Source organism: Octopus bimaculoides, chromosome 14 (genome assembly GCF_001194135.2).
Source record: "Octopus bimaculoides isolate UCB-OBI-ISO-001 chromosome 14, ASM119413v2, whole genome shotgun sequence".
In the NCBI taxonomy this organism is placed as follows: Eukaryota; Metazoa; Mollusca; class Cephalopoda; order Octopoda; family Octopodidae; genus Octopus; species Octopus bimaculoides.
The window spans coordinates 22084739-22112499 of NC_068994.1; the positions used below are offsets into that span (position 1 = coordinate 22084739).

General features: G+C 36.0%; 1 protein-coding gene across 2 annotated transcripts in view; it reads right to left on the reverse strand.

Annotated features, from left to right (window-relative positions):
* Positions 1 to 27761, reverse strand: part of LOC106873660 (SH3 and PX domain-containing protein 2A) — a 90525-nt gene that overhangs the window by 37708 nt on the left and 25056 nt on the right. Inside the window, exons 3-5 of one of the 2 annotated variants that reach the window (XM_052972755.1) lie at positions 19016 to 19091; positions 12384 to 12460; positions 12057 to 12151 (exon numbers count right to left, since the gene is read on the reverse strand). In XM_052972755.1, coding sequence (XP_052828715.1) covers positions 12057 to 12151; positions 12384 to 12460; positions 19016 to 19091 — 248 coding nt within the window. Of the gene's footprint in view, positions 1 to 1335; positions 1866 to 12056; positions 12152 to 12383; positions 12461 to 19015; positions 19092 to 27761 lie in introns of those variants that run through there. The other variant, XM_052972754.1, reaches the window with a different exon arrangement.

Below are 27761 nucleotides of genomic sequence, written 5' to 3' on the forward strand. Positions count from 1 at the left end.
TGAAGGGGTCGGAAGGCTCGGAGAATGGTGCGCTGGAGAGGTAAGATGGTGGGGTGGTAGGTGAGGGGAAATGGGAGGCGGGAGACAGCAGGGCAGGTTCAGGGGAAGAGAGCAGATGCACGGTCCACGGAACGTGCTCTGGCAAGGGCAGTGTGGATAGTGGTGAGGGGATATCCATGTAGGATGAAGTGGTAAGCCATGAGTTGAGACTGAGTCTCAAAGTCATGGTCATCACTGCAGAGCCTGCATAGATGAAGGAATTGGGAATAGGGGATGGAGAGCTTGGTGTGTTTAGAGTAGGAGGGGGAGAAGCTGAGGTATGAGTGTGAGTCTGTGTGTTTGTAGTGGATGGAGGTGGTGAGAGTGGAGTGATGAATGCTGACCAAAATGTCGAGAAAGGCAATGGAAGTGTCGGAAATAGTGCAGGAGAAGTGGAGGGCAGGATGGAAAGATTTGACAAAAGAGAGGAAGGAGTCTAGATGTTCATGGGAGAGTGAGGTTGCACTGAGGTCGTCAATATAACGACCATATAGTTCGGGAGTGGGACCAGTGAAACTTGAGAATATTTGGGCCTCAACGTAGCCTATGGCCATTCCTGAGATATGCTGGTAAAAATCACCCGCAAACAAGAAGCAGTTAAGTGAGAGGACAAGTTCAGCTAGACAAAGGAATGTGGATGTGTCAGGTTGGAGGTTGGGTCGAAGGTCAAGGAAATGTTGGAGTGCATGCAGCCCCTCATGGTGAGGGATCACTGTGTATAGGCTCCTGATGTCAAGAGAGAAGAGATGTTTAGAGGGGCCAGGAAGGAAGGAGAAATATATACATACACATACGTATATATATAGTCGTATTGAGAGAGATGGCTTTGTACCAAGTGATGAGAGGTTAGAGTATGAATAGAAGAACAGAAACAGGTGTCTTGCAGAGGAAGGGAAAATGGCTAATCCAGTTAGAAAGAGAGAGTGGGGGGAGAGGAGAGGAAAGTGAAAGAAGATAAAGATGTGTCGGTGGAGATATACAAGTGAAATAGTTCAGAGGACTGGATAAGATGATTCGGCAGGTAAGTTTGCAAGTGTACAAAAGTGGGAGCTAGAAAAAGGACACAGTGAATGGTGAACACAGGTATCAGAACTAGCAAAATAATGTAGTTGATTGCATAATCACAAATGTTACACTCCTGTACTGAACGCTTTGGGTGTTACTGTAATGGCACAAACCAGAAGAAATACTCATAACAGATATGCACATATTTCAAGATTGTAAAAAATCAAGTTCTAATGCAGAATATACAAAGATCCTTCAAACTTAACAAATCCAATTCACCAATATACATACCATGGTGTAGAATCATGAGAACAAAATTCCTCTTGTGTCAAATGGTAACAGCCTTTCCTTGTTGATGGAGTTGCTTTCCATTCAAATGAATGACAATGATAGATGAAGCAAACTAACTTTTGATTACGAATTTTCTGCTGAAGTTTGCAATATATCTTAGCAGTGCGATTGCAAGCTTGATATTGAACAAAGGCTATTGATGACATAAGTTTCTGAGCAAGTATGGTTTGCTCTAAATGGTTAATACATTTCATACTAATCATATGAGTCTTTTTTGCAAGCCAGTAAATGCTGTATGCTGCATTGTGGTGCCTGAAATACCTTGGTACTGGTCTGGTTTTGTGAGCAAAAATATTTAACAATGTTTTCTTAAGAGTGTATTTGGTTTTAAATGGATGTGGCATTGTGATACAACATTCTTGAATTTTCTTAAGAGTATGAAGAAGAAAACGTCTCCGCTTTACTCTTGAGAGTGACTTACGATCAATTTTGATTTTGCGACACCGAGTCATTTTTTAAAAATATATTATTTGGAGGGAAAGTGGACTTTGTATCATATAACCAATTACATGCAGGTTTTCAAAAATGGTATATTAACACATGTAATTACATTGGAAGAGACATTTAGAAGTACATTAAGGTATTTATACATGTGTATATATATTAAAAAAAATATATATAGATAGATATATTCAGACATACTATTCATACATACAAACTAAATTAATGAAGTATATATAAGTAAACTGGTGCATGTGATTATCTGAAGATATATGTTTGCATATGCATATATATGCAAGCATTTATTTACAGATATATGCTGTGTGTGTATGTGTGTGCACATTTACAGTTGTTTATAAAGAAGTACGTAAGAAAATATAAGGGTGAGCGTGTGTGCATCTGTTGAGGTAAATAAATATTTTCAAGAGTTAGTTAAATCTAAATACATATTTGTGAACGTTTTTGTGTACCCATACACATGAATGTGTGTGAGATATGACCATGTAGAAATCCAAATATCATTCAGTAAATATAGCAATATAATTGAAATAGAAAATCTCACAGTGAAACATGAACAGCCATATCATAATCAGATCAAACTGAGATTTGATTCTTGATTATTTAAAATAAAATGTTATAATCTATAAGTCAATTCTCTTTTTGCTTTCTTTTTCTAAATACTTATTTCTTTCTGTCTAGTTCCAATTCCTTGAAACCTACTTAATTCAAAGAATTTAAGCACTCTATCTACTAACAGTGCAGGTATGGATGTGTTTAATCTGAAACACTGGATATTACCACAAAGCAAACATAAAAGTTGAAATACCAGTGATGTGAATTTGGAGTGTGAGTATAATTTTTATCTCCACATCCCTATTCACAAATTCAAAGTTGATGTGGGTGTTGTGGGTAATGTTTATGTAGAGACACTATTAATGTTGGTATTGACTGAAGTAGTTTGGGAAGTGACAGTGTTTGTGGTGACATGATGATGTTGATATTTGAGATAGTGGCATTAATATTAGTGAAAATGTTGTTGGTGATGATGTTCATAAGGTTTAATGAGATTAAGGCTTAAGTACTTTGAAAGCAAAAAAGGGTGGACAAAAACTTAAATATATTGATTATCCAGGTGTGAACAGGGACTAATATGGTTTTATTTACCACCTGTATCTGAATGGTATCTCATTTTTGACTAAGGTAGTTTTATTATATTTGTGCTTGCATTTATAACTGAAAGTTTCTTATAAGAAGCTTGTAATTAGATGCATGTGTTTATTTGTTTGCATTTGAACAGAAAAACATTAGTGTATAAAAGTGTGTGGTAATACCTGTATACAAAAATATGTGCAAATGTGTAAGAACATTAATGTTAATGAGTCTATATGCCTGCGTGTAATTCAAATGAGTGTGTATTTTTCTTTAAGATAGTCTAATAAAATGGACTTATACTCAGAGCATTTTAAAAAATCCCCGTTAACTGGGGAGTAGTGATAATTTAGTGAAGTCAAATTGGAATACATCGATGTGTGTAAGGCAGATTATGTATGACCTTAAGAATCTGTGTATGACTGGTTGAATATATGTAGAGGCAGTTCCATACAATAAAATACATTAAAATATAACAGAGTTAACTATTAGTAAAGACTAATAAAATTCCTGTGCAACAATAAACCACCCTGATAGTTTCCTGATAAGAGATGATTCAGCAATCCTGGTCAGAGATTCAGCTGGTTGATTCTAAGGGTAGAGTAAATAAGTTCAGCCCAAGTGTATCTCAGATGTTTTTGAGTCTGTTACATGCATTTTTATGAAACAAAGTAGACTTCTCTTTCAGATTTTTATATGATACAAATTTCTATCAAAACTTTTGACAGATATGGTCTTCTTTCTGAAAAGTTAATTGAAGGTGTAAGCAGTATCCTCAATGCAAAACCAAATGGCAATTTTTTCCATCATTGGTAACTATCAAGGAAAAAACATCTGTCACATTTTCATACATGTAATTTTTGCTGAAATTGTTAGTTTTGCAATAAATAATGATAATGATGACAAAAATCAAAAGTTAATATCACTTTTCAGCTAAAATCCTCAACAAATTGCAGTGTTTTAACTGGTAGCATCACATTGTGAAATATAGGTGAATAAATGAAAACCTATCTGCAGCTTTTGATGAAAGAAAGGTAGTTAGGTATATAATTGATGTATTTATGAGTGAGGGTGTATAATTACATAAAAGTGGCAATTTCTGTTAATCTATTTTGTATATCAAAGTGCCAAAATAATTATCATTAAGGTATGCATCACTCTCACTTCAATTTCTTTTAGTGTGTGTGTTATGTATGAGTATATGCATGTTTGTATGTGTGCATATATATGTATGTATATAAAAAAAACACAAAAATTTCTAACTACTACTAATCCCTCATGATGTGTTGGACAGTGAAGGGAGAGACATACAGAGGGAGTGAGAGTGAACGAGGTCAAATGTTACTATGTATGTGTATATGTGTATGCATATTTATACTGAAGTTTGCAATAATGACTGACACGGCTTTATAAGATCTGCACCAGCACGGAATTTTAAGCAATAACAATCCCCATTCTACTGATTGCTGTGACTACCAGTATTGTTGCCACTATAATCATTATTGCAACCTAAATACCACATTACAACTACTACTACATCATTATTCCCTCACTATAGTCATACAGCCTCCCTCGTGGCTTTAAAACAACTTTCTACCAGGAAACCCTATATTGTATTAACTTGACCAACTAGGAATATCAGCCAAATCTCTCTTAAATCAGTCCACTGTCAAAGAAAAATAAAAGACAAACATTAATGATAATGTAATCATAGATACCTCACCTTTCTGTATATATATAAAAACAAAAAAGACAATTACACAAAATGCTTCTGTCAGTTTTCTCAGTCCCCAACAACTACACACAAGACAAACACTCTCTTGCAGACATATTCACAAAGGAAAGGTTTGACTCTTGGTATTGCACTGGGTAATGTCTACATCTTTAGTTAGCTTTTCAGTAAGATGACCATAACTATCAGAAGATAGGAATTTATAAGAAGTAAAAGTCTGAAAGAGAAGTCTATTTTGTTTCATAATAATGCATATAATTCAAAAACATCTGTGATACATTAAAACTTTAAATTCTTTTTTTAAGAAAAATACTGAGCTCTGGAAAAATGCATTAAACTTTTCCAGCTCATCTTTCTCAAAAGAGGAGCAATATTAGAGAAAGTGAGCTTTGTGAACAGAATAAAGGGAATCATGTGCAGTAAGAAAATGACTAAGACTGCCAACATTATATTGTGCTAATAAATAAGGAAAAACAGAAAGAAACACAAAAGCTTTCATAAAAATATTCACACTAAAATATATTAAATACTTTTCTCCTAAAGTCTTTAGCATTTAAACTAGCCATAGCCAACCTCTAGCACTTATCATTCTAAAAATAAACACTCATGTCATTGACATGTCAAAGCTACTAGATAATGCATGACTAATTCATATTAATGTAAATAAGTATGACATTTGACAGAGAAATATGAATGCTAAAGGGTTAAAAAGGTTTTTTTTTTTCATCTTTCATATTCCTGATTATGATATATCAACAAATATCAAACATTATTCTTCTGAGACATAGAAGCAGAGTTTTCAATTTCAAGAGAGTAGATTTGAACACAAATAGTACACTCCTTGATTGCAAAGAAAGTAACAGGATTACTGTTAGAGGAATTGAACTCATGACCCAGTTCAGCAACACTCCCAGTATCAAGTTAGATTCTACACACTAATTCAGTGTCAGTTGCATGTATTATGATGTATTATTAGGTAGAGTTAGAAAGAGAGGGAGAGTAAAGAAAAAAGAAAAATGACTCAGCTATTACATCTGTTTTAAGCATTATTATAATCACTCCATTATGTCAAAGCAACCATGTAGTAATTCTTCTTGCCAAGATGTTGATCTACTGCCATTTGTCAGACATCACAAGTGACAAGTCTTTTTTAATATAATCCGTAGATTATCTGGACTGCTTAAGAGAACTGCTTTCGTGTGTGTGTGTGTGTGTGTGTGTGTGTGTGTGTGTGTGTGTGTGTGTGTGTGTGTGTATGTGTACCTGTACGCATACCTATTCTACATAAAGTGATGGTAAATCCAGAATTTTAATTAACAATAATTTGATTCCTAGTTGAGCTATTTTCATCTTTTTTCTGATTGTTATTAAATTTTGTGCAAAGACATATCTCTATATAAAAACAAATTATATGTAGTGACAAGCAACACCAGTCTGAGTTTTCTAGAATAATCAAGATATTGATAAAATATTTGATTATAACCAACAGCAAGTCTGATTTTTTTTTTTTAATTTCATGTAACTTGGCCACCTTCTTCAATACCTTCAGTTGAGGGGGTCTTGCCTTGTCTTGCAAGTTACTTAGTAACCCTCATTAGTGCCAGTACCACATTAAAAGCACCCAATACATACTTAAAATACATAGCATTAGGAAGGGCATCAAGCAATAGAAACCATGCCAAGCTTGGTGCAGTCCTCTGGCTCACCAGCAACTAATGAATCATCTAACTCATGCCAGCATGGAAAACAAATGTTAAAAGATGATAGTGACAACAAAGAAGAGAAAGATGTATACCACTCAATAATAGTCTTTTGCCCTTGAAAAAGTCAAGAAACTGTAACACAACAAAGCCTTTGATCACATGTGACATGAGAATGTCCTACTTAGGTTACCAGCCTAAGGGTTTTATCCATCTCCCTCAACTGAAGGACAAGAAATTTTCTATCAACTCACATCATAACAGTGTATACTGACATTGCTCTCTCTCCAGCCAATATTATCAACTTTGAAGTACTTTGAGGTTTTGGTTAAGACACCCACAATATTTCTGTTGCCAGTTCTAAAGCACAACTCTATACAAATGATTCCTTGGGGTTGATTCATTTGACTAAAAGAAATTTTTCAAGGTGGTGTCCCAGCATGGCCACAGTCTAATGACTAAAACAAGTAAAAGATAAAAGAAACAAGCTGAGCTATCTACTACAGTGCTATCCTAAGAATCCAGGGAAAGTTTTCTCTAACCAATGCATAACAAATTGTGAAAGAGTTCATCATGAGACCCCTTCTCTTTTCTTCCAGACACCAGTTTATTTAACCTAGAGTAATGCTTTAAATATACATATATCATCATCATCATCATCATCATTATTTAACATCTATGTTCCATACAGGCATTGGTTGGACAGTTTGACAGGATCTGATGGGCCCAAGGACTGCATTATGCTCCAATGTCTACTGGGCATGGCTTCCACAAATGGATGCCCTTTCTAATGTCAGCTACTTTACAGTGTGCCTTTTTTTTATGCCACTAGCACAAGTGAATTCACCTTGCAGCTTACAAGACTATAAACACTGAGCACTTGGGGCAACTTTATTCTAGGAGAATAAGGAATAGGTAAAGTGTGGAAGGTAAAGGTAAAGTGTGAGAGAAAAGGGCCAGAGCAGAACAGGCTTCATGCTGTAGAGGAGCTACATGACTACTGACGTTTCAGAAAAGAGGGTTGGCATGGACCTTCCACTTTCAGCATATGGGGTAGATAAGGATGAGAGGTGCCAGGAGTGATTGGAGGAGTAGGGAATATTTAATAGTATAGATTAGCAGAAAAGAAATGATGATACAACCCTGGCTAGAGAGTTACTGTTGGCAGGAAATGAGTGGCAGTAGGATTTAGTTCCAAACCTACTGGAAAGGGCCAGAAAGTGGTTGTCAGACAATTTCTACAACTTCACCAGACCCACATGCTGGTCACCTAATCCCCTGATTATAATCCTATCGATAACTACGTGTGGGACACAGTTGAGAAAGACACCAACCATTCTGCCTGCAACACCAAAACTGAGCTGGTAGACAAGATCAAGGAGGTGTCTGAAAATCTTCCCAGGGCACAGTGAGGAATGCATGTGCCAAGTTCTGGAGCCATCTTGAGGGTGTGGTGGAAACTGAGGGTGGCGACTTTGGGTAAGCTATTATTTTCCAGCCATAATGGGCTTGATATTTTTTGATTCTTTAAAATACACTTTTTTGGGGGGATAGGAGACCGTTTTCTTTCCCTTTTATGGAAACTGTCAAATTTAGCCATACACTGAGTATGTGTAGTCAATAGTGTTTACAACACTAATACTGCTTTTAATTCATATGTATGCATCATCGTGGCATACCAGCAAATGACTTTTACACTATTTGAATCAGGTAAGTCACAAAAATGGTGAAATATTGGTAGTCATCACTCCTGGATGGGACTGGAGGCAAGTTGTCTCACCTATGACTGTGGGGTTGATAATATATACATATATGCATGTGTTGTGTATATGTGTGTGTATGTTTGTATGACTATACTACTGGTGCTATTATTATTAAGGTGGTGAGTTTACATTCTGAGTTCAAATTCCACCACAGTCAACTTTGCCTTTCATCCTTTTGGGGTCAATAAAATAAGTCCCAGTGAAAGACTGGGGTCGATGTAATTGACTAGCTCTCCCTCCACCCCCAAAAAATTTCAGACCTTGTGCCTGTAGTAGAAAGGATTATTATTATTCATATTGTTCTTATTGTTGCTATCATCATCATCATTATTATCATTTATTCCAATGTGTCTTGACACTACTTATATGCTCAAGGCCATATACTACCAATTCCATTCAGTACTTAAAGTCACACCTTGACACCTAGTTCATTTCTTTTCTACCCTTTTTCCCCCCAATGCCATCCAAATTCTGGACCTTCCCAATTTGATACTCTTTGTCCTTCCCTTTAGGTTTTGTATGCAAACTTACAGATACAACCTCCCATTTCCTTTCAATACTATTCACTCATGCATCTTCCTTTCTTCTCCTTCCTAACTACTTCATTTTATATATTCTTCACTTCTCTCTCTCTCTCCCTCCCCTCTCTCTCTCTCTCTCTTTCACTCCTCTTATTCCTTTCTTTCTCCTCCTCTATATACATATTCATCTTCCTAACTTAGTAGCCAAGTTACTGTTCTGATCATATACACTGAAATATTTCGATTAACTGCTTCATATTTTGAAATGTTTTAACTGAGGAAGATGCTATGTAATAGACACATTTCTTATTATATATTACGTAGACCTGAAACGTACATATTAGATGACTTCAAAATAACATCATTTGGTTTACTTCATTATCACAACTTAAACAACTCAATGCCAATAGAAACCAGATTCCAGATTCCACTTACGCAGTAATAATTATTACTAACAAGTAATATGCACTTGGAAAGATGCATCATTACACATGTCAATGCCCAGGTCACACACTGATTTTGATTCAAGGATTGCAATCTCTCGTGGGTTAGTGTGACAGTAGTGCCAGGCTTGAACTTTTCCAGCATTAAACTGCACGTTATTTTCCTCAGCTCACCTGTATACTGAGTCCAACTCCTGTTGCAGGTGTACAACATCTCCGGGAGTTCTGTATCCTCTGAGAGACTTTTGTATTATCTGCATAGCTAGCAAGGGTAGGTATCTGAGCAGCTATGAGCATGTCTGAGAGGGCCACTCTGAATAGCAGTGGCCCTGTAAAAAAAAAACAATCACTATTGTGTTTCCTTTGAGGTGGCTCCACTGGCCACCACTACCTAACTTCTATTTATTAAAAAGTGGTATAGCCATCCTCCAAGTTCTCTGCCAAGATCATGTAGCTTGTGACATATCATACTATGGTTGACTTTATCAAAGGCTTTTGCAAAGTCGAGATATACCACATTCAAATTCAAGTTGTTGATTAACTGCTTTAACACCCAGTTGTAGTGCTGCAAGAGATGTGTCAGGCAGCTTCTATCTGGTCAAAAACATGCTGAATGTTAGTCAGTAAGTCATTCTCTTCAAGGAATGCAATTAGTTTCCTTTGGACTATTCATTCCATGACTTTACTGACATGTGAGGTCAGAGAAATAGGCTTATAATTTTTAGCATCTGCTCTGCTTACTCCTTTATGGATAGAGCATATTATTCCCTCCTTCAATTTGCTTGGGATATTACCACTTGCATGATCTGATAAAGATTGCTGAGAATCCATCAGGGCCAACAGCTGAGTTTGCATCTACCTCATTTATAGCCAGTATTACATCTCCTTCTTTTATGTCAGTGTAATCAATTATTACCGCCTTCCTTGTTATAGGTATAGTGGCAACAGAACTCTGCTGGTTCGTTCATTTTCCAGTGTCTTAATGGGGTAGTGAAAATACTTTTGAACTGTCTATTCAGTATTTCACTTATCCTCAATGTGTTTCTTGTGAGGGAGACATCCTGTTGGATGAAGGGCCCTATCTTGTAATGTACTGAGGCCATTTTTTGGCAAAGTTAAAGAGAGCTTTAGGGTTTGACTTAATAGTTTTTATAACCCTGGCTTCTGTATTTGCTCTCTTTTTATGGGACTGTTGCAAATTTTTTTCTCAATCTCCACCAGTGTTGTTTTCAAGCAAGTCTTTTCCCCATTTTCATTGTTCAAGCAGTTTACAATTTTTGCTTGATGTTTCATAAAAATTTTCCTCTGTCTAGATATCTCATTCTTGTGTGTGTTGGACTTGTGCTCTGGGACAAATTTGTCACATATGGCTTCCATTATGGACATGAAATGTTGAAGTTTTATATCAATGTCTGGTGTGGAGAAAATTTAGGCCAATCCTGTTTGAGTATCTCTTTCTGATTCAATTTCCAGTTTGCTTTATGAAAGTTCAGATTGGAGAGACTGTGGGTGCTTCTTAAAGGCTGCATGTCTGCAGCTTGTTTTAGTCCATACATAATCAGCTCTATTATATTGTGATCCAAGACTAGTGATTGTGTCACTTTCACATTATGGATGATATCCATATTGTTTGTGAAGCAGAGATCTGGTATATTATTTTCCCTGGTTGGTTGGAGCAAAATTTTCTCCATGAATGAAGCATTGTTGAGGTGGAGCAGGGACTCCACCTGTGCTTGTTGGCAATGTGTCATTCCTGAGAGCATGGGGCCCTCAGGTCACCCCACATTGGAGAGGCTCAACTCACTTACAAGGAACACATTCATGTTTCGCTCCAGTTTGGTGAGAACTATTTTTGTGAGACAATCTTCAAACTTGTCAGTGTGATTTGGAGCATCTGGTGGGCAATATGCGATACATAAAACAATGTCAAGTTGTCTTATGAGTACAATTTCACTATCATATACTGAATTTGAATATGATCCACACAGATGTATACTGCAACTTCACCATGTCTCCTTTCTCCTCTGTTCATTCATAATACAACATACTTTGGTTTGTGCATCGCTGCATCCCCTATATCAGATCTAAGATGTGTTTTCACAAGTGCTATACATAGAGCTTGATTGCATGCAATGAGGTCTTTCAGGAAAGATTTTGGTTTGGTTGTTGAGGAGCAACAGATCTCTGATATTCAGTAGAAATATCAGTGTATATATATATGTGTATTTATACACACACACACACATATACATGTATATATACACATACACACACACATAAATATAAATTTTGAATTACATCATAACCACTTTCTTAGCTGAACCAAAGAGACAGTGTTTCCATTAGTTTTTCACTTGATGATACTATGTGCTGGTGACAATTCCTTACTGAAATGTTACTTTCAATTTTCTTTCTGGTGACAGGAGTTGGGATGTGAATTCAGAAAAGATGGAGTTGTAGCATATACTACAACATATCTACTGGTATGCTTTACCAATTCTATCTCTCCACCACCTTGGGTTGGTACTTTATTTATTATCACTCAAAAGAGTGACCTTTTGTGTTCTAAAGTTAGAGCACTGTGAGTCAGAACAACTACAACAATAATACTACTGAATCAGGACTGACCTTGGGTTAAGATCAATAACAACATGTACTCAAGGACACTTGAGATAAACATGACACAAGAGCATCATTTTCATCTCTTTTTGACTCATATTCAAAATCTGCCAGGGTGAAAGTTATATTTCACTCCTCTGTAATCAATAAAGTGGTGACTACTTAATCTTTTATTATCAATTCCTGCAAAAATTTGCAGTCTTATATCAATGTTAGGAATAATTATTATTATTATTATGACTGCTAAAAAGTATTAATGTTTCAGCAAAAGAATGAAATTCTTGTATACTAACGTTTGTGTCACTGCAGCAATATCTTCTGCTGATGACTGGAAAAATGTTAGAACTGCATGGCACTGTGAAATTTTGGGTTCAAGTTTAGTGAGCAGCTGTGGAAGAGAAAACAAAAGAAAAATAAAAAGAGAAAGAAATAATATGAAATGCACAAATGGAAATTAGGTAAGTCAGTCTATGAAATGTGATAATAATGGTGTTCAAAGTACTGCTGTTTAGTGATAATATTCAGTAAATCCATCTATATAGCAACTGAAGTAGAATGACAAGAATATGAACAAGAAATATCAAATTTAACAAAAAAGGAAACAAAATGTAGATATCTACCTTACAGTAATTATCTAAGGGGGTAAGTCTTTTGAGGGCAACATCTCTGACATGGCTGCGGCCAAAGAATATCTTTCCTGGAAATAGAAAACAAAATGTGAAAAGAATAGATTCAATATATGTCTGAATAATATAGCAACAATAACAATAATGGTAATAGTGGTCGAAAAGATTCTGTCAATAATGAAATGAGCAACAATGATTATAATGACAATAATGACGATGACAATGATAATGATGATGATGATGATGATGATGAAAATATTAACATGAAAATTGACAACGTCCTTGCTATTGATCATTCCTTTAATAATGATGTTGATGATCATTATGGGGATGCTGATGGTAATGATGATCATTTCCAAAAACAGATACCATACAGGTACCAACAGCCAATCCAGAGGAAGATTGTATCTTATCTGTGTAATATCACATAAACAGGATGTAAACACTATTCACGAGAACCATGGGAGCCCATGAAAGGGAATGTGACTAGCTGATGCCTGATATTTGAAAAAGAATCTATGGAAAGTAGTAGAAGTTTGAGAAAATTGATACAAAGTAGTTAAATGAAGCCTGATAATGAGGGGTTTCATATGATTGAGATGAATACAGACATTTAATCCAAACTGGTCTAACCTATGTAAGAAGACAAGCATTATGGTCCTTACAGTCATTTTGAAGTTCACTCTCAAGTAGTGATGATAAAATTGAAAATATAACTATGTTGTTAGGGCTCAACCAAAGAAGAGGGACACGAAAATCAGCATTGTAATTTAATTTAAAAAAACCCTCAATTGACTTTTCAGTACAGCTGTTGTATATAGTTGTGAACCATTCTATCCAATGATATCGCTTATATGCAAGTGAGCCAAGCAGATACATCTGTGTTGGTGAAAGATATTTTGACTCAATAGCAAAAAAGAAATACTTGTGTGATGGGTTTTTTTAAAAATATTTCTTACAGTAATAAGGCAGTGAGCTGACAAAACCATTAGTACACCAGACAAAATGCTTAGTGGCATTTCATCTGTCTACATACTTCTGAGTTCAAATTCTGCTGAGGTTGACTTTGCTTTTCATCCTTTTGGGGTTGATAAAATAAGTACCAGCTGAATACTGGGATTGATGTAGTCGGCTTAATTCCACTCTCCACAAAAACTGCTGGCCTTATGCCAAAATTTGAAATCAATATTTCTGACAGTAATGGCCTTATATTAGTTTATTACAGCAATGTAATAAACAAATATAAACCTGATGGCAATAGCACATATGGCAGAGATGACTGTAGATTTGTAACATATACATAAGTAATGGGAGTTGTTTGTATAACAATGACACAGAGATGATGATGTCTGTTATTTTTGTTATCAAAAACTGTGTTAGCTATAGCTTTCCAGGTTAAATTATGTTCATATATTGCAACATGAAAATTAAACTATTTTCATAAACAATACAAAAACATGGTCTTTCATCCAAGAAAGAGGCCTTGTTATTTTATTATTAATATCTACATTATTAAAAAGGTGGCAGGCTGGCAGAATCGTTAGCATGCCAGACAAATTGCTTATTGGTATTTTATCTGTCTTTATGTTCTGAGTTCAAATTGTGCCAAGGTCAACTTCGCCTTTCATCCTTTTGGGGTCAAAAAAATAAGAATCAGTTGAACACTGGGGGTCAATGCAAGCGACTTATTCCCTGCCTCTAGACTTGCTGGCCTTGTGCCAAAATTTGAAATTAATATCAATATTATTAAAAGTAATATTATGATATTTAGTTTACATCACTAAGTTCTTCACTAAAAACTCTGCTGGTGACTTTGTCTTTCATCAATAAATTAAATTCTAATTCTTCTCTGTACAATGTCCTTGATTTAATATACAGAATAAGAAAAAATCATTGTTATTACTATAATTAACAGATGCAAACATGACAGTGTGGTTAAGAAGAACACTTTGCAATTAGTCCTACTGCATGTCTCCTACTAGAGCTCCAGGTCAATCAAAGCCTTGTGAATGGATTTGGACAATGGAAACTAAAGAAAGTGGTGATGGTCGATGTGACAAGTACCAAAAGATTTTTTCAAACAGTCCTTGTGTCGCTTCTTTGGTGTCTCTCAGTCACAATGGCTGGAGAGTTCATTGTACAGCATGATCTTTGGCAAGTGATGATCCTTCATCCTAGAAACATGCCTGCCCAGGGTAACTGAGACTTCAGCAGCATGTCCTCAATGCTGGTGACCTTTGCCTGTTTAAGGACTCCAACATTGGTTATGAACTCACTCCAGTGGATGCTAAGGATGGTGCAGAGCAGTGCAAGTGGAGTCTTAGATGATGGTGATAAGTGACCCACGATTGAGCTCTACAGGAGGGTGGTAAGGACTATAGCTCTGTACTCACTGATCTTGGTGCCCTTTTTCAAGTCTTTGTTGTTCGACACCATTGCTAGTCTGGTATTAATTTCCCAGTCAATGACATCTGACGTGATGGTGCACCCCAGGTAAGTGATTTACTGGACCATTTTCAATTTAGTCTCACCAATGGCAAAGTGAGGAGGGTAGTACTCTTCCTGAAATGCAGGCTGGTGGAGTACCTCCATCTTCTTTAAGTTGACTGACTTCTAACTCAAAGAACCGAGCAGCCTCTGTGAAGCAAGGAGTAAGTGTTACAAGGCTCTTTCTGCGCAAGCAACAAGGGCAACATTATTGGCAAAGAGGTCTTGGATCAGTTGTTCCAGGGTCTTCATTTATTAAACAGGCTGTCATCAAGATGGCATCTGATGTAGATTCCACCCTCACCAGCAAGATCTTCTATGGCTTGCTTGAGTATCGTGCTGAAGATGGTGAAGAAAGTCAGTGACAAGATGCAATGCTGCTTCACTCCATTAGTGATCAGGAAGGGCTCTGAGAGGTCACTTCTGAGTCTGACTTGGCAATGCTGGTCTTTGAGCAGCTGGATGACAACGCTCAGGAACTGGGGGGCGGGGATAGATAAAAAAAACTCCATAATCTGTCACATTTCTATCCTACTCACTGTATTGAATGCTTTAGTCAGGTCACATATAGCTCTTTGTTTTTCTCCTAGCATTTCTCTTGGAACTGCCTGAGAACAAACACCATATCTACAGTGCTCTTGTTGGCTCTGAAGCCACACTAGCACTCTGGAAAGTGTTCTTCAGTGATGATGGGTAGCAGTATGTTCATCAGAATCCTTGCAAGGATTGTTCTTGTGATGGAAGCAGAGTAATCCCCTGGTAATTAAAGCAGTCTGGTTCTTCCCATTTGTTTTTGTAAGGGTGATGACAATAGCTTCACACTGGTCTTGTGATAGTTTGTCCTGCACCCAGAAACAGATGTAGAGCTTGTGGACTTTTGTAGGCAATGCTGGGCCCCCATACTTCCAAATCTCTGGTGGGATTCAATCACCTCCTGCTTCTTTGCCATTCTTTAGCTGCTCTATGGCTTTGGTGGTTTCTTCAATAGTGGGCCATGCAGAGAAATATTTGTTATTATTATTATTATCAAGGTGGTGAGCTGGCAGAATCATTAGCAAGCTGGGCAAAATAGTTAGCGGCATTTCATCCATCTTTACATTCTAAGTTCAAATTCTGCTGAAGTCAACTTTATCTTTCATCCTTTTGGGGGTCAATAAATTAAGTACCAGTTGAGTACTGAGGTCAATGTAATCGACTTAAAATGAAATCCCCCCAAATTTCAGGGCTTGTGTCTATAGTAGAAAGGATTATTATTATTATTATTTGTTAAATAAATATGCTCACTATACCTCATTTGCCTTTGTTATTCTGACATAGTATAATAAAAAAGAGTAAATGAATATATTTCTCAAATAAACTCACTTCTTCAAGCAGTAAATTAAGGAGGCGGGGTAAGACTGTTTTTCTTACTATTTTTCCTTAACCCTTTTGTTACCATATTTATGTTGAGATACTTTGTATTTCTTTTAATTAATTTTAAATATAACAAATAATTTAGTAAAATAACTTAGTTATTAAACTAAAGTTAGGAATATAAATTGTGACTAAGGTATGGTGGAAGATTTTAATTCAGAACTTTTGAAAACAAGACATTAGTACTACAGAGCCAGAGTTGGTTTCAGGCAGGTTGATATAAAAAATGTCAAAATAGTTATTCTTATGTCACATAATACACATGGTTAAATATATATTGTTTCCCAAACTCACTTTTAAAACTGTAAAGAAATATCTTTTGAGACTATTTTTGTTATTGTTTTCTTGTAAAATATTTCAAAATTTGGTATTCTGAATTTGGTCGTTTGAAATTTAGCATTATGATTGGTACCTTCATTCAAGAATTGGGATTGATTTAATTAACCAAGTTCCTCCCACCAAATGTTAGGTCTTGTGCCAGGTTAGAAATAATTATCATTATCATATTTAGAGTTTTTCAAAGTTGGACATGCTTTGTCTCACTCTGATGAAATTGGATTTTTTTTACCATGTTTACTAAATGAAAAGTTCCCTCTTTTGGATTATTTTCATATATGGAACCTTACAAAAATGAGGAGTTGACTTAATTACCTCATGGCATCTTCTTCATATGGGTTGATGGTGAAAGGTGAAGTCAAGAGAGTAGGGTTGAAATACTCCCTTACAAAAAATTTCTCAACTTATGAAAACAAGTTTTAAAAAATAATTAAACTTCAAAAAGATATTTCCAGCAAAACTCACACACTTTAACTATTTTGTTACCAACCCAGCTGTAACCGGCTCTGGCTCTTTAGTATAAATGTCTTGTTTCCATATGTTCTGAATTCAAATCTTCCACCAAATCTTAGTCACAATTTATGTTCCTAACACTAGCTTAATGGTAACGAAGTTATTTTACTCAATTCTTTGTTATATTTAAAATAATTGAAAGAAACATCTCAAAAGAGTATCTCAAAATAAATACAAGACACCTGATGAAGGCTGGAGGGTATACCAGCCAAAATGTTGTGTTAACAACAAACAAGATGAGGGCAAATATCCATCAATGGTAAATAATATATATAATCCCTCATCTCTTAAATATAGAACTGTAGTAACAAAAGGGTTAAAAGGAAAAAAAATGACATTTGTTAGACAAAATGGTTAGCATCAATAACAACAGTACACAAGCACACATGCACCAGTTGTCATGTGAAGAAAATAAGGTAAAAGATAGCAGGTAGCAGTGTTTGCATGATATTAACAGGTCTCATTTTGAACATGAACTACCTAGCTGAAAGCAATTAGTTTGACATAGCTTTGTAACCAAGGAAGGTACATCTTTGCCAAAGGCTATCATTCTAAAGTGAAAGAAAGAGAACATTACCCACTTCTGCATTGCCAAAAGTGAAACATTTCCCCATACTCACAAAAGAATAATTAGAGGATAATATATGGGGATATATTGGTCAAATTAAGGATTACAAAACTTTATGAAAAGTTTTTACAACTGAAGGTCAAGTGAAGATGCATGCTCAGCTGGTGGATCATATAAGTAGCAATACATTACTATCTCAATACTAGGATTGATGAAATACAGTCAAGAATAGTGGCAACAATGTTGACTTTGGCTCATTATCACTTTTGTGGTATGGTAAGGACAGGTCATGAGTGCCAAGGTAACCAAAAACATGTTGTTTGGTAGGGTGTCAATGTACATAAAACTTATGACTTTATAAGACCTCAGAACCATACTAGAGTTGTGTTTATTGAGGATGAGGAAAGAAAAACTGATTATACAAGACTGAATCCCTAGCTGCTGCACACATGGCAGTAAGGGTCATCTGAACGCTTTCAACCAAGAAGAATTTGGTAAACTGAGTTGCGGCCTTGTCACAGCCCCTGAATGGCTGAAAGACTAGCCTTGTTCTCAGAACCCAAAACTAATGACCTGGAAGCCAAAGAATCTCTTCTCAAGGATATCACCATATTGTCTAACAACAAAAGAAGTAAACTGAAGATGGAAAGGCAAATTTTCAGAGACAGTGAAAAGCAAAAAAAGAGAAAGAGAAAAAAAGAGAGAAAACCAGTGAACCAAAAGAAACAGCATGTACAATTCATGAAGACAATCAGCCTTCATTACACAGGACAGCATGATGTTTATGGTCCTGTAAATAAGCAACATGGTACTAAGCTCAAAGCTGGGTGTTCTGAATTATAAAGGTAATGAAATATAATTATTATTATTATTATTATTATTATTAGCAGCAGCAGCAGCAGCATCAGTAGCATTTCTTCCAGCTCTTAACATTCTGAGTTCAAATCCCACTGAAGTTAGCTTTGCCTTTCATCCTTTCAGATTTGATGAAATAAAGTACTACTAGGACTACTTATGAAGCACTTGAGTTAATGTAAACAACTATCTCCCTCCCTCAAATTTCAAGCTTGGGGCCAATATTATTAATATTAATATTATGATTAAAAAATGTTTGCTAATAGTCAACAAAGTGTGTTTTTAGTTAAAAGAGCATTACTTTAATCGAATATAACCCACTTCAAATTTGTATGGTTTTGACAAAGACAAAAATAGTTATTTCTTGGTCAAAATTATATTACAATAAAAAAAAATTCAAATCAAAAAACATTAATCAAAAGCTTGATCTACTTCATATTGTAACATACTTTACCTGGCAGTACAGGCAATGTTTGCTCTTCAGTGCTTATTACATTATTGTCCTGTGGAAACAACTCCAAGAGGGATAACTGAAAAGAACAAGAATAATATCCTTATCAACATGATCTTCATTAGCACATCACCGTTATTTTTGTTATTATCACCATATTTTCATTTACATCAACATCTATAATGCCAGATCCTTGCAGATAGATTTCCTTCTGCCTTTAGTGGTGATCAGGCATTTAGTCATATTTGCTATTTATTAATAACTATGTAAAAAATACAATGCATATGTATAGTTCTGAGTCTCTCTTGACATCTATACTCAATAGCTGAGCACTCATACAGCCCTTGCCAGTAAGTTTGATCCAACATTCTGTATCCATCAGACATCAGATACAAGTATATCAGCAAGAGTCTAATCTATCATTTCAGACTTAGACAGTCTACAAAGTCCAAGGATGCAACCCATTCTCCAGTTAAAATTTATTAGACCTCATCAGTAAAGCATAGTCTAATTGGAATTGCAAGACCTTAAAATAACACAAAAATTTTTCATTAATGAACACTGAGTAGTATAAACTTCTCCTATCAGTAATTTCCCCCTCTCTCCCTCATCAGTTAGGAAGTGTAGTCAAGAGCTCTTTGTGACAGCATTAGTAATAGGGCTTTCATACATCACCAGTCACTAGGTATACACATTTAATAGATCATGACATCTTAACAGCTACCACAAGTAACAAAATTTTCATAGACTACCAAATATACCATCATTTGCCACTTTGTTTTGAACTGCAAGAATGTTGATAGTATTAAGACTTCATTGATGTCGCTTTTTCTCTGTTTATCATTATCCTAAACAGTCATTATTATTATAAATAACACTTCTATTATCATTGCTCTCTTCAGTACTAACCTCAATATCGATCTTCATCACCCCCAACAGTGTTTACTAGAGATGAAAGCCCAACTTTCCCCTATATTCTCTTCAATAAACCACACAAATTTGGCCAGTGATGAATGAGAGTCTCAACGTTACAGAATGGTTATGGTAAAAGTACTAGTGTTGATTTTATTCTTCACAACATTCCAATTAACATTTCCGCTCTCTTATGCTTTTATAGCTATCATTTCCATTCAAACAAATCGAGTTACAATTCTAATGACCCAACAACAATTGTATACACACACAAACATATTAAAACACAAAGGTATATCAACAAGAATACAGAAGTAAACAAAATCATAGACACATACACTTATATACATGTATTTGCATTTGCACACAGTTGTCATGTAATAATTAGTATGCACACATTTAGCTACTTTCTTTAATTAAGAATTAACCCAAATCCTCTTAACCTAGGTCATGAAATGTATCAGACAGATCTGCTCATCCAGGATTACCAACACTTATTACAAACCAATAAATATTAATCTGTACCCTGCTTACTACCTTCCTCTACCTACCCTTCTGTTTGTTTTACACACACACACACACAAGCAAACACTAAAGTAAGATCAGGGTTTTATTTGTTTTCCATTTAGTTTTGAGTAAGTAAATAAATAAAATTATTTCTTGTATTAATTACCATTTCCCTTGTCTATATATCTAAACATCTGAATATACACACACATGCTGACATGCATGCATGCATGCATGCATGTATGTATGTATGTATGTATGTATGTATGTATGTATGTATGTATGTATGTACGTATGTATGTATGTATGTAAGTAAGCTATGTAAGCAATGGTTACACAAATTGCACAGCGGGATCTATAGCCGAGTAGCAGAGAATCACAACCAGATGCAACAGATGTATGCGAGTGGCATAACATTGAAAAGGAGAAAGGAATTTCAATAAGCAATAATTCTTTTGGAAACTAGTTGAGCCAGGTATGGGGACATGCACTGTTACAGTATGTCACTTCATCCACCATTTGTGGATATTTGCTTGAGTTGTCCTGGGCAACCCTCCAAACACTATCCCAATCAGTCCCTGTCTCTGTAAGATACTTCCTCATGTGCCATACTATGTAACATGGAGTCAAACAACACAAGCTGTCATCCCAACTAAAACCTCAGAATAGAACACAATACATAGAATTCAACTTGGAAAATCGAACAACATGACCAAAGTCTGAGTCAACACTCATGAATCATACAAGTAATAGGACACGCCCCAGGTTCTGGTTGGAAACAGAATCTAATCAATGGTAACCCGTAATCCTAAGAAGCTTGTCAACAGGTGTTACATCTAATACCATTGGAACCAATCAGTTGGTCACATCAAGTGCTACCCGACTTGCATGCTAGCCATCTGTCAACCCAGACAAGTAGTAGGTGTAGCCACTACTCCTCCCTAGCCAACACACCTCCAATAGGGTTGCCACAGCGACTTACAAATGGCCAAGTTACAAAGACATGAGGGGCAGAAGGGAGTTATCCCTCAAAGAGAGAACATTTCAGATCCCCACACAAACAGGCCATTTCATGTTGAACCAAGAATTCCTAATTGTGGTGGATGACACTTCTGCACCACTCAGGTGACAACCCCCCAATCCAACCCAACCTAACCTGATCTCTGGGTTTTTCCCCATTTAACAGATGGCGTTCCTGATGGCTTTTACACCAACACTTCAAATGACATAACTTATAGGCAGTCAAAGTACTTCCCTGGAGGAGAGAACTTGATGGGTCTGTTTGGATAGTCACTACTGGTGAGAGTTTTACAAAATCAGAGTGCAAATCCTATCTCAACCTCTTTTAGTTGTTGTTTATGACATGCAGAGGAAACATTGGGTCTATTCTTTGGCATGCTAGTTTCCACATTGCATGCAATTCCTACCTCAACTTCTTTTAGTTGCCTTTTACGACATGCAACACAGGGAACATTGGATCTATTCTTTTGATTGCCTGTCTCCACACAGGAGACTAGTGCACAAATGAAATTAAACTAGAGACAAAAATTGAATACATTTTATCAAAATATACATATGGATTGTAAGCACATTGGATTATATGTAATATTCAATATTAATAACAGCTTCAAGATTAAAAATATAATGGTAAAAGTACAAATCATTCTGCCTTTACAACATATTTAATGCATATTAAAGATTCATTCCGGATACATACTCTCTTTACTCTTTACTCTTTTACTAGTTTCAGTCATTTGACTGCGGCCATGCTGGAGCACCGCCTTTAGTCAAGCAAATCGACCCCAGAACTTATTTTTGTAAGCCTAGTACTTATTTTATCGGTCTCTTTGTGCCGAACCGCTAAGTTACGGGGACGTAAATACACCAGCATCGGTTGTCAAGTGATGGTGGGGGGGACAAACACAGACACACAAACACACATACATATATATATACACATATACGACGGGCTTCTTTCAGTTTCCGTCTACCAAATCCACTCACAAGGCTTTGGTCGGCCCGAGACTATAGTAGAAGACACTTGCCCAAGGTGCCACGCAGTGGGACTGAACACGGAACCATGTGGTTGGTAAGCAAGCCACTTACCACACAGCCACTCCTGAGTATAAATATTGTATAACATTAGTTATTACAAAAAGTACATTGAAGTTGAATGGTAGAGGGAAGCTGTGACTGTTTAACATCTGTTTCTGACTCTATACATTGAATTTTATATGTTAAATGAGCATTTTTGTAATGAACTGGGAATCATTCACACTTTATAATTGTCAATTACTTTTTATAGCTTTAGCATGTATGCAATGTATATATTGCCAACTCAGACAGTATAGCTTCATATAATGTGAGTATATGTGTGTATGTATGTGGGTGAGTATGTCTCGATCAGCCTTCCATACTTGTTTCTGTTTGTTTCTTGTCCTACTCACAGTCAAGTACACACACACACACACACACACACATATACTTAACTACATGAAAATAACAACTAGCATACAATTTGGCCTTGTCTAGTTGCTACATACCTGTTGACAGTAATTCTAATGACTAACTAAAAAAGATCTAGTTCTGATCAAAAATGAAAACCAACCTAATAGAGTAGTTTCACTCAGTTTTTGATTGGCTGTAACTGACCAATCAATAACCATTCAGTAACATCACTTCAAACTTCTTCTGCGGCATTCATAAGGGCTGCAGCTTAGATTTAGATAGAGTAGCAGCAGGCTGTGGCCAATAGCTGGTCATTCAGCTTTATCATTGCAATGCATATTAACTCTCTCTCTCTCTTTCTCTCTCTCTCTCTCTCACACACACACACACACACACACACACACACACTTCTGCATGTCAGCACACAAAAATAACAGGTGCATACATACTGATAAGAACATATCAATTTCATGTTTGAAAGCTTCCCGATTTTTTATTAATTTTTTTTTTGAAATTTTTAAAATGTTGTAATACCTTATTTTGGCAATTTCTGTTTGTGTTTTATAATGGTCTAGCAGAGCTAAGTCAATTTTTTTTAATGGGAAAATAAGAAATTGTAGATCTTAAAATACATTTTCATCTTTTTGATTGTTAAATCATTGAAGTAGTGACCTCAGGAAATCACACAGCCACTTCTGTAGTATGCTCTTTAGTCTGAAAGCTTGCTTGTATTATTATTAATATTATTATTATTATTGCTGAGGTCCACTTAGCCTTTCATCCTTTTGGGGTCAATAGAATAAGTACCAGTTAAGTACTGGGGTCAATGTAATTGACTATCTCCCTCTCCCCAAATTTCAGGCCTTGTGCCTATAGTAGAAGGATTATTATTATTATTATTATTATTATTATTATTTAAGGTGGCAAGCTGGCAGAATCATTAGCATGCTGGACAAAATGTTTAACAGTATTTCACCTGTCTTTATGTTCTGAGTTCAAATTCCGCTGAGGTCGACCTTGCCTTTCATCTTTGCGGAGTCGATAAATTAAGTAACAGTCAAGTACTGGGGTCAATGTGATCAACTTACCCCCTCCCCACAAATTTCAGGCTTTGTGCCTATTGTAGAAAGGATTATTATCATTATTATTAAGATGGCGAGCTGGAAGAATCGTTAGCACATTGGACAAAATTTTAGCAACATTTCATTTGTTTTTATGTTCTGAGTTCAAATTCTACCAAGGTTGACTTTGCTTTTCATCCTTTCAGAGAAGAACCATCAAGCCGAGCAAAATAGCAGTCATGGCAGATACTGGTGTCACGCAAATTGGCACCTGTGCTGGTGGCACATAAGAGCACCCCGGTGTCACGTAAATGTCACCAGTGCCAGTAGCACATAAAAGCTCCCATTACACTCTCAGAGTGGTTAGTGTTAGGAAGGGCATCCAGCCATATAAAACCATGCTAAATCAGACTGGAGCCAGGTGCAGCCTTCCAGCATGCCAACCCAGTCAAACTGTCCAACCCATGCCAGCATAGACAACAGCTGTTAAATGATGATGATGATGAACACTGGGGTCGATGTAATCAACTTACCCACCTCCCTGAACTTGCTGGCTTTGTGCCAAAATTTGAAACCATTATTATTGGAATTCAGAAATAATTGTTAGGCATCAAAAACATGTTTTCTTCACCTTTTCTAATTCCATCAAACAAAACACAAAACGCCAGAGGAAATAGTAACATTCCAAGCTTTACTAGCACAACAAGTTTAGCAGATACAACATCACTGAATACATTTCTCAATTATTTATTATCATATTAGAATCGATTCATAGTTTATCTCTGGCTGCTATCAGCACACATCTCACTGCTTCTTAGCAACCAGCCATGACAGAATACATAGGGACTTTCTGTGTCAACAATTCATCAATCATGACTGGGCATGCATTATAGAGATGATGTTCCGCTTGAACAAAAATCACGACAACTTCCTACAAACAATGCCAGTCTTCTTTACAGCTGCCATATTACATGTTTCATTCATCATTTAAACACTCATGCTTGGCTCTTGACATTCTGTAGCACAAAGAATTTTATTTTCATGTTAAACCAAGAGACACACCAATATGTCTTAACAGACATAGATCACTCGAAAAACTCATGCAGCACCATTGACCAAAGAGCCCAGTGGCAATAATTATTCATACAAAATTTTTTTTCCAAATATAGATACGGAAGCATGACTGTAGTTAAGAAGTTTGTTTCTCAATGACATGGTTTCAATTTCAATCCCATTCAGTAATTTATTTCTCTTATATATATATATATATATATAAGTGCATGTGTGTGTGTGTGTGTGTGTGTGTATATATATTCAGCAATGTAACTACACATGGGCCATTGGAAATTTTTTCTTCTCCTTTCATATGAAGAGCTGTACTTGAAATGTTAAATTTATGGCTCTTTGGTCAATGGTGCTGCAAAAGAGTTTTTCAAGTGATCTATGTTTGATAAACAGAAACTGAAAGAAGCCTGTCTCACACACACACACACACACACACACACACACACACACACACACACAATTATTAACAAGGAGATTGGTAGAGTAAGCAAATTATTTTATTATATAAATTTACAATGGTTTCACTGGCATTTGAACTCAAGAGTATTGCTATATTATTATATAATATATGCAACTATAGACTCAAGGTATATCATTATGTCCTTTCTACTCTAGGCACAAGGTCTGACATTTTGGTGGAGGATCACATTGACCCAAGTATTCAAGTGGGGCCTATTTCATCAACCCCAAAAGAATGTAAGGTAAAGTAGACCTCGGTGGAATTTGAACTCAGAATGTAAAGAAAGATGAAATGCGATGAAGCATTTTGTTTGGCATGCTAATAATTCTGTCAGCTTGTTGCTTTAAGGAGTAAGACCCAGGAAGATATGAGACAAAGTTGTGAGAAATGATCTTCAGGTGTTGAGCCTCACAGAGGAGAAGACAAAGGACCAAAACAATTGGTGATTTGCTGTGCTTGAGAAGACCCACCCAGCTAAGTAAAATCGAGGCCATAAAGGCATGTCCTTTATGTCCATGTATCCCCCCTTGCACACAATTTGTTCCCCAACAAACCATCTCCACAACCCATCTTTCTAATACCTCCTTTCCCCCTACCTATGTTCATTACCTGCTGCATTGCCCTCATATCTTGATGTTTTGAATGAAAGCCTGAAGTCATTGGTGAAGCAACCAGGACCACAATGCCGCTGGACCTTGATGCAGGACAATGATCCCAAGCATACCTCACTTTTAATCCAAAATTGGTTGACAGAAAACATGATAGATGTATCATGGTCAGCTCAAAGTCTTGACTTAAACCATACAGAAAATGTATGGTGAGAGCTAAAGAGTTACAGTAACAAGGCCGTCTAATTCTATGCAGATAAAAGAATATGTAATTGAAGAATTGGCTAACTGATCTGTGCCTGAAGCTAACTGAAAACTACCTTCACAGACTGAAGGGAGTTATTAATCATAAAGGATATACTATTGATTGTTAATCATCAAATGTTGTAGAGGTGCCAATGATTTTGAATCATCGAATTATTTTGTTTTTCTGTTTTGATCATTAAAAATAAATTGTTTTGGAAATTTAACATTTGTCTGGTGCTTCTTAAAAAATGACAACTACATTGGTCAAAAATTATTTATGTAGACACAAATTTTAGCAAGAAATTCAATAAAAACTCATTTTTGACAAGGAGTGCCAATAATTGTGTGCATAAGTTTAACATTTCAAGCACAGCTCTTCCTATGAAAGGAGAAGAATTTACCATGTGTAGTTACATTGCTGAATATATATATATATATATATATATATATATATATATACATGTGTGTGTGTGTGCGTGTGTGTGTGCGTGTGTGTGTGCGTGTGCGTATATATATGTGTGTGTGTGTGTGTGTATATATATATATATATATCTTATCTATGAAAGGCAAATTTTCTGTGTGTATGTGTATATGTTTCAAATTCATACATTTACACAATTCCAAATTTCTTCGATGAAAGAATCAGAATTAATATTCTAAATACCATAACTTAGGTCACACCGTCATTTTTTCCGTCAACAACAAATACAAAAACAAAGGAAGGAGAAACACTGACAGTAAAAGAAACAGACACAATACCAATCCTACATCAATACACACATATACATACACATGCGTACATTCCAACACAATTTCTCTGCACAAGTCACTTTCACATTGACAGTCAAACATTTCATTCAATACAAACTGTGTCCAACTTTACTTGATGAGCCATATACTTTCACTTCAAAAATGAAACTATTCCACTATTTCAGTATCAAAACTGAAACAATCACATTTCGATACTGTAATGACAGATACTTTCACTTTAATGATTTCATTTTCATACTGAGACTACTACAGTGAAGCTATACTCTCACATATATACAGACATACATACATATATACATACATACATGCATATATATATCTGCACAAATGCATCCATATACATGTATATATATATAGAAAGTTAGTTTTTGTATGTGGCAGATGTTCAGGGGCAATAAACACTGTAAACAAACAGGAAACAACTTCTATCTCATTCCAGGGAGAAAAACTAGAGGTAGTTGATAGCTTCCGCTATCTGGGTGACCAAGTTAGTAGTGGGGGTGGGTGCGCTGAAAGTGTAACCGCTAGAATAAGAATAGCCTGGGCCAAGTTTAGAGAGCTCTTACTTCTGCTGGCGACAAAGGGACTCTCACTCAGGGTAAAAGGCAGACTGTATGACGCATGTGTACGAACAGCCATGCTACATGGCAGTGAAACATGGGCTGTAACTG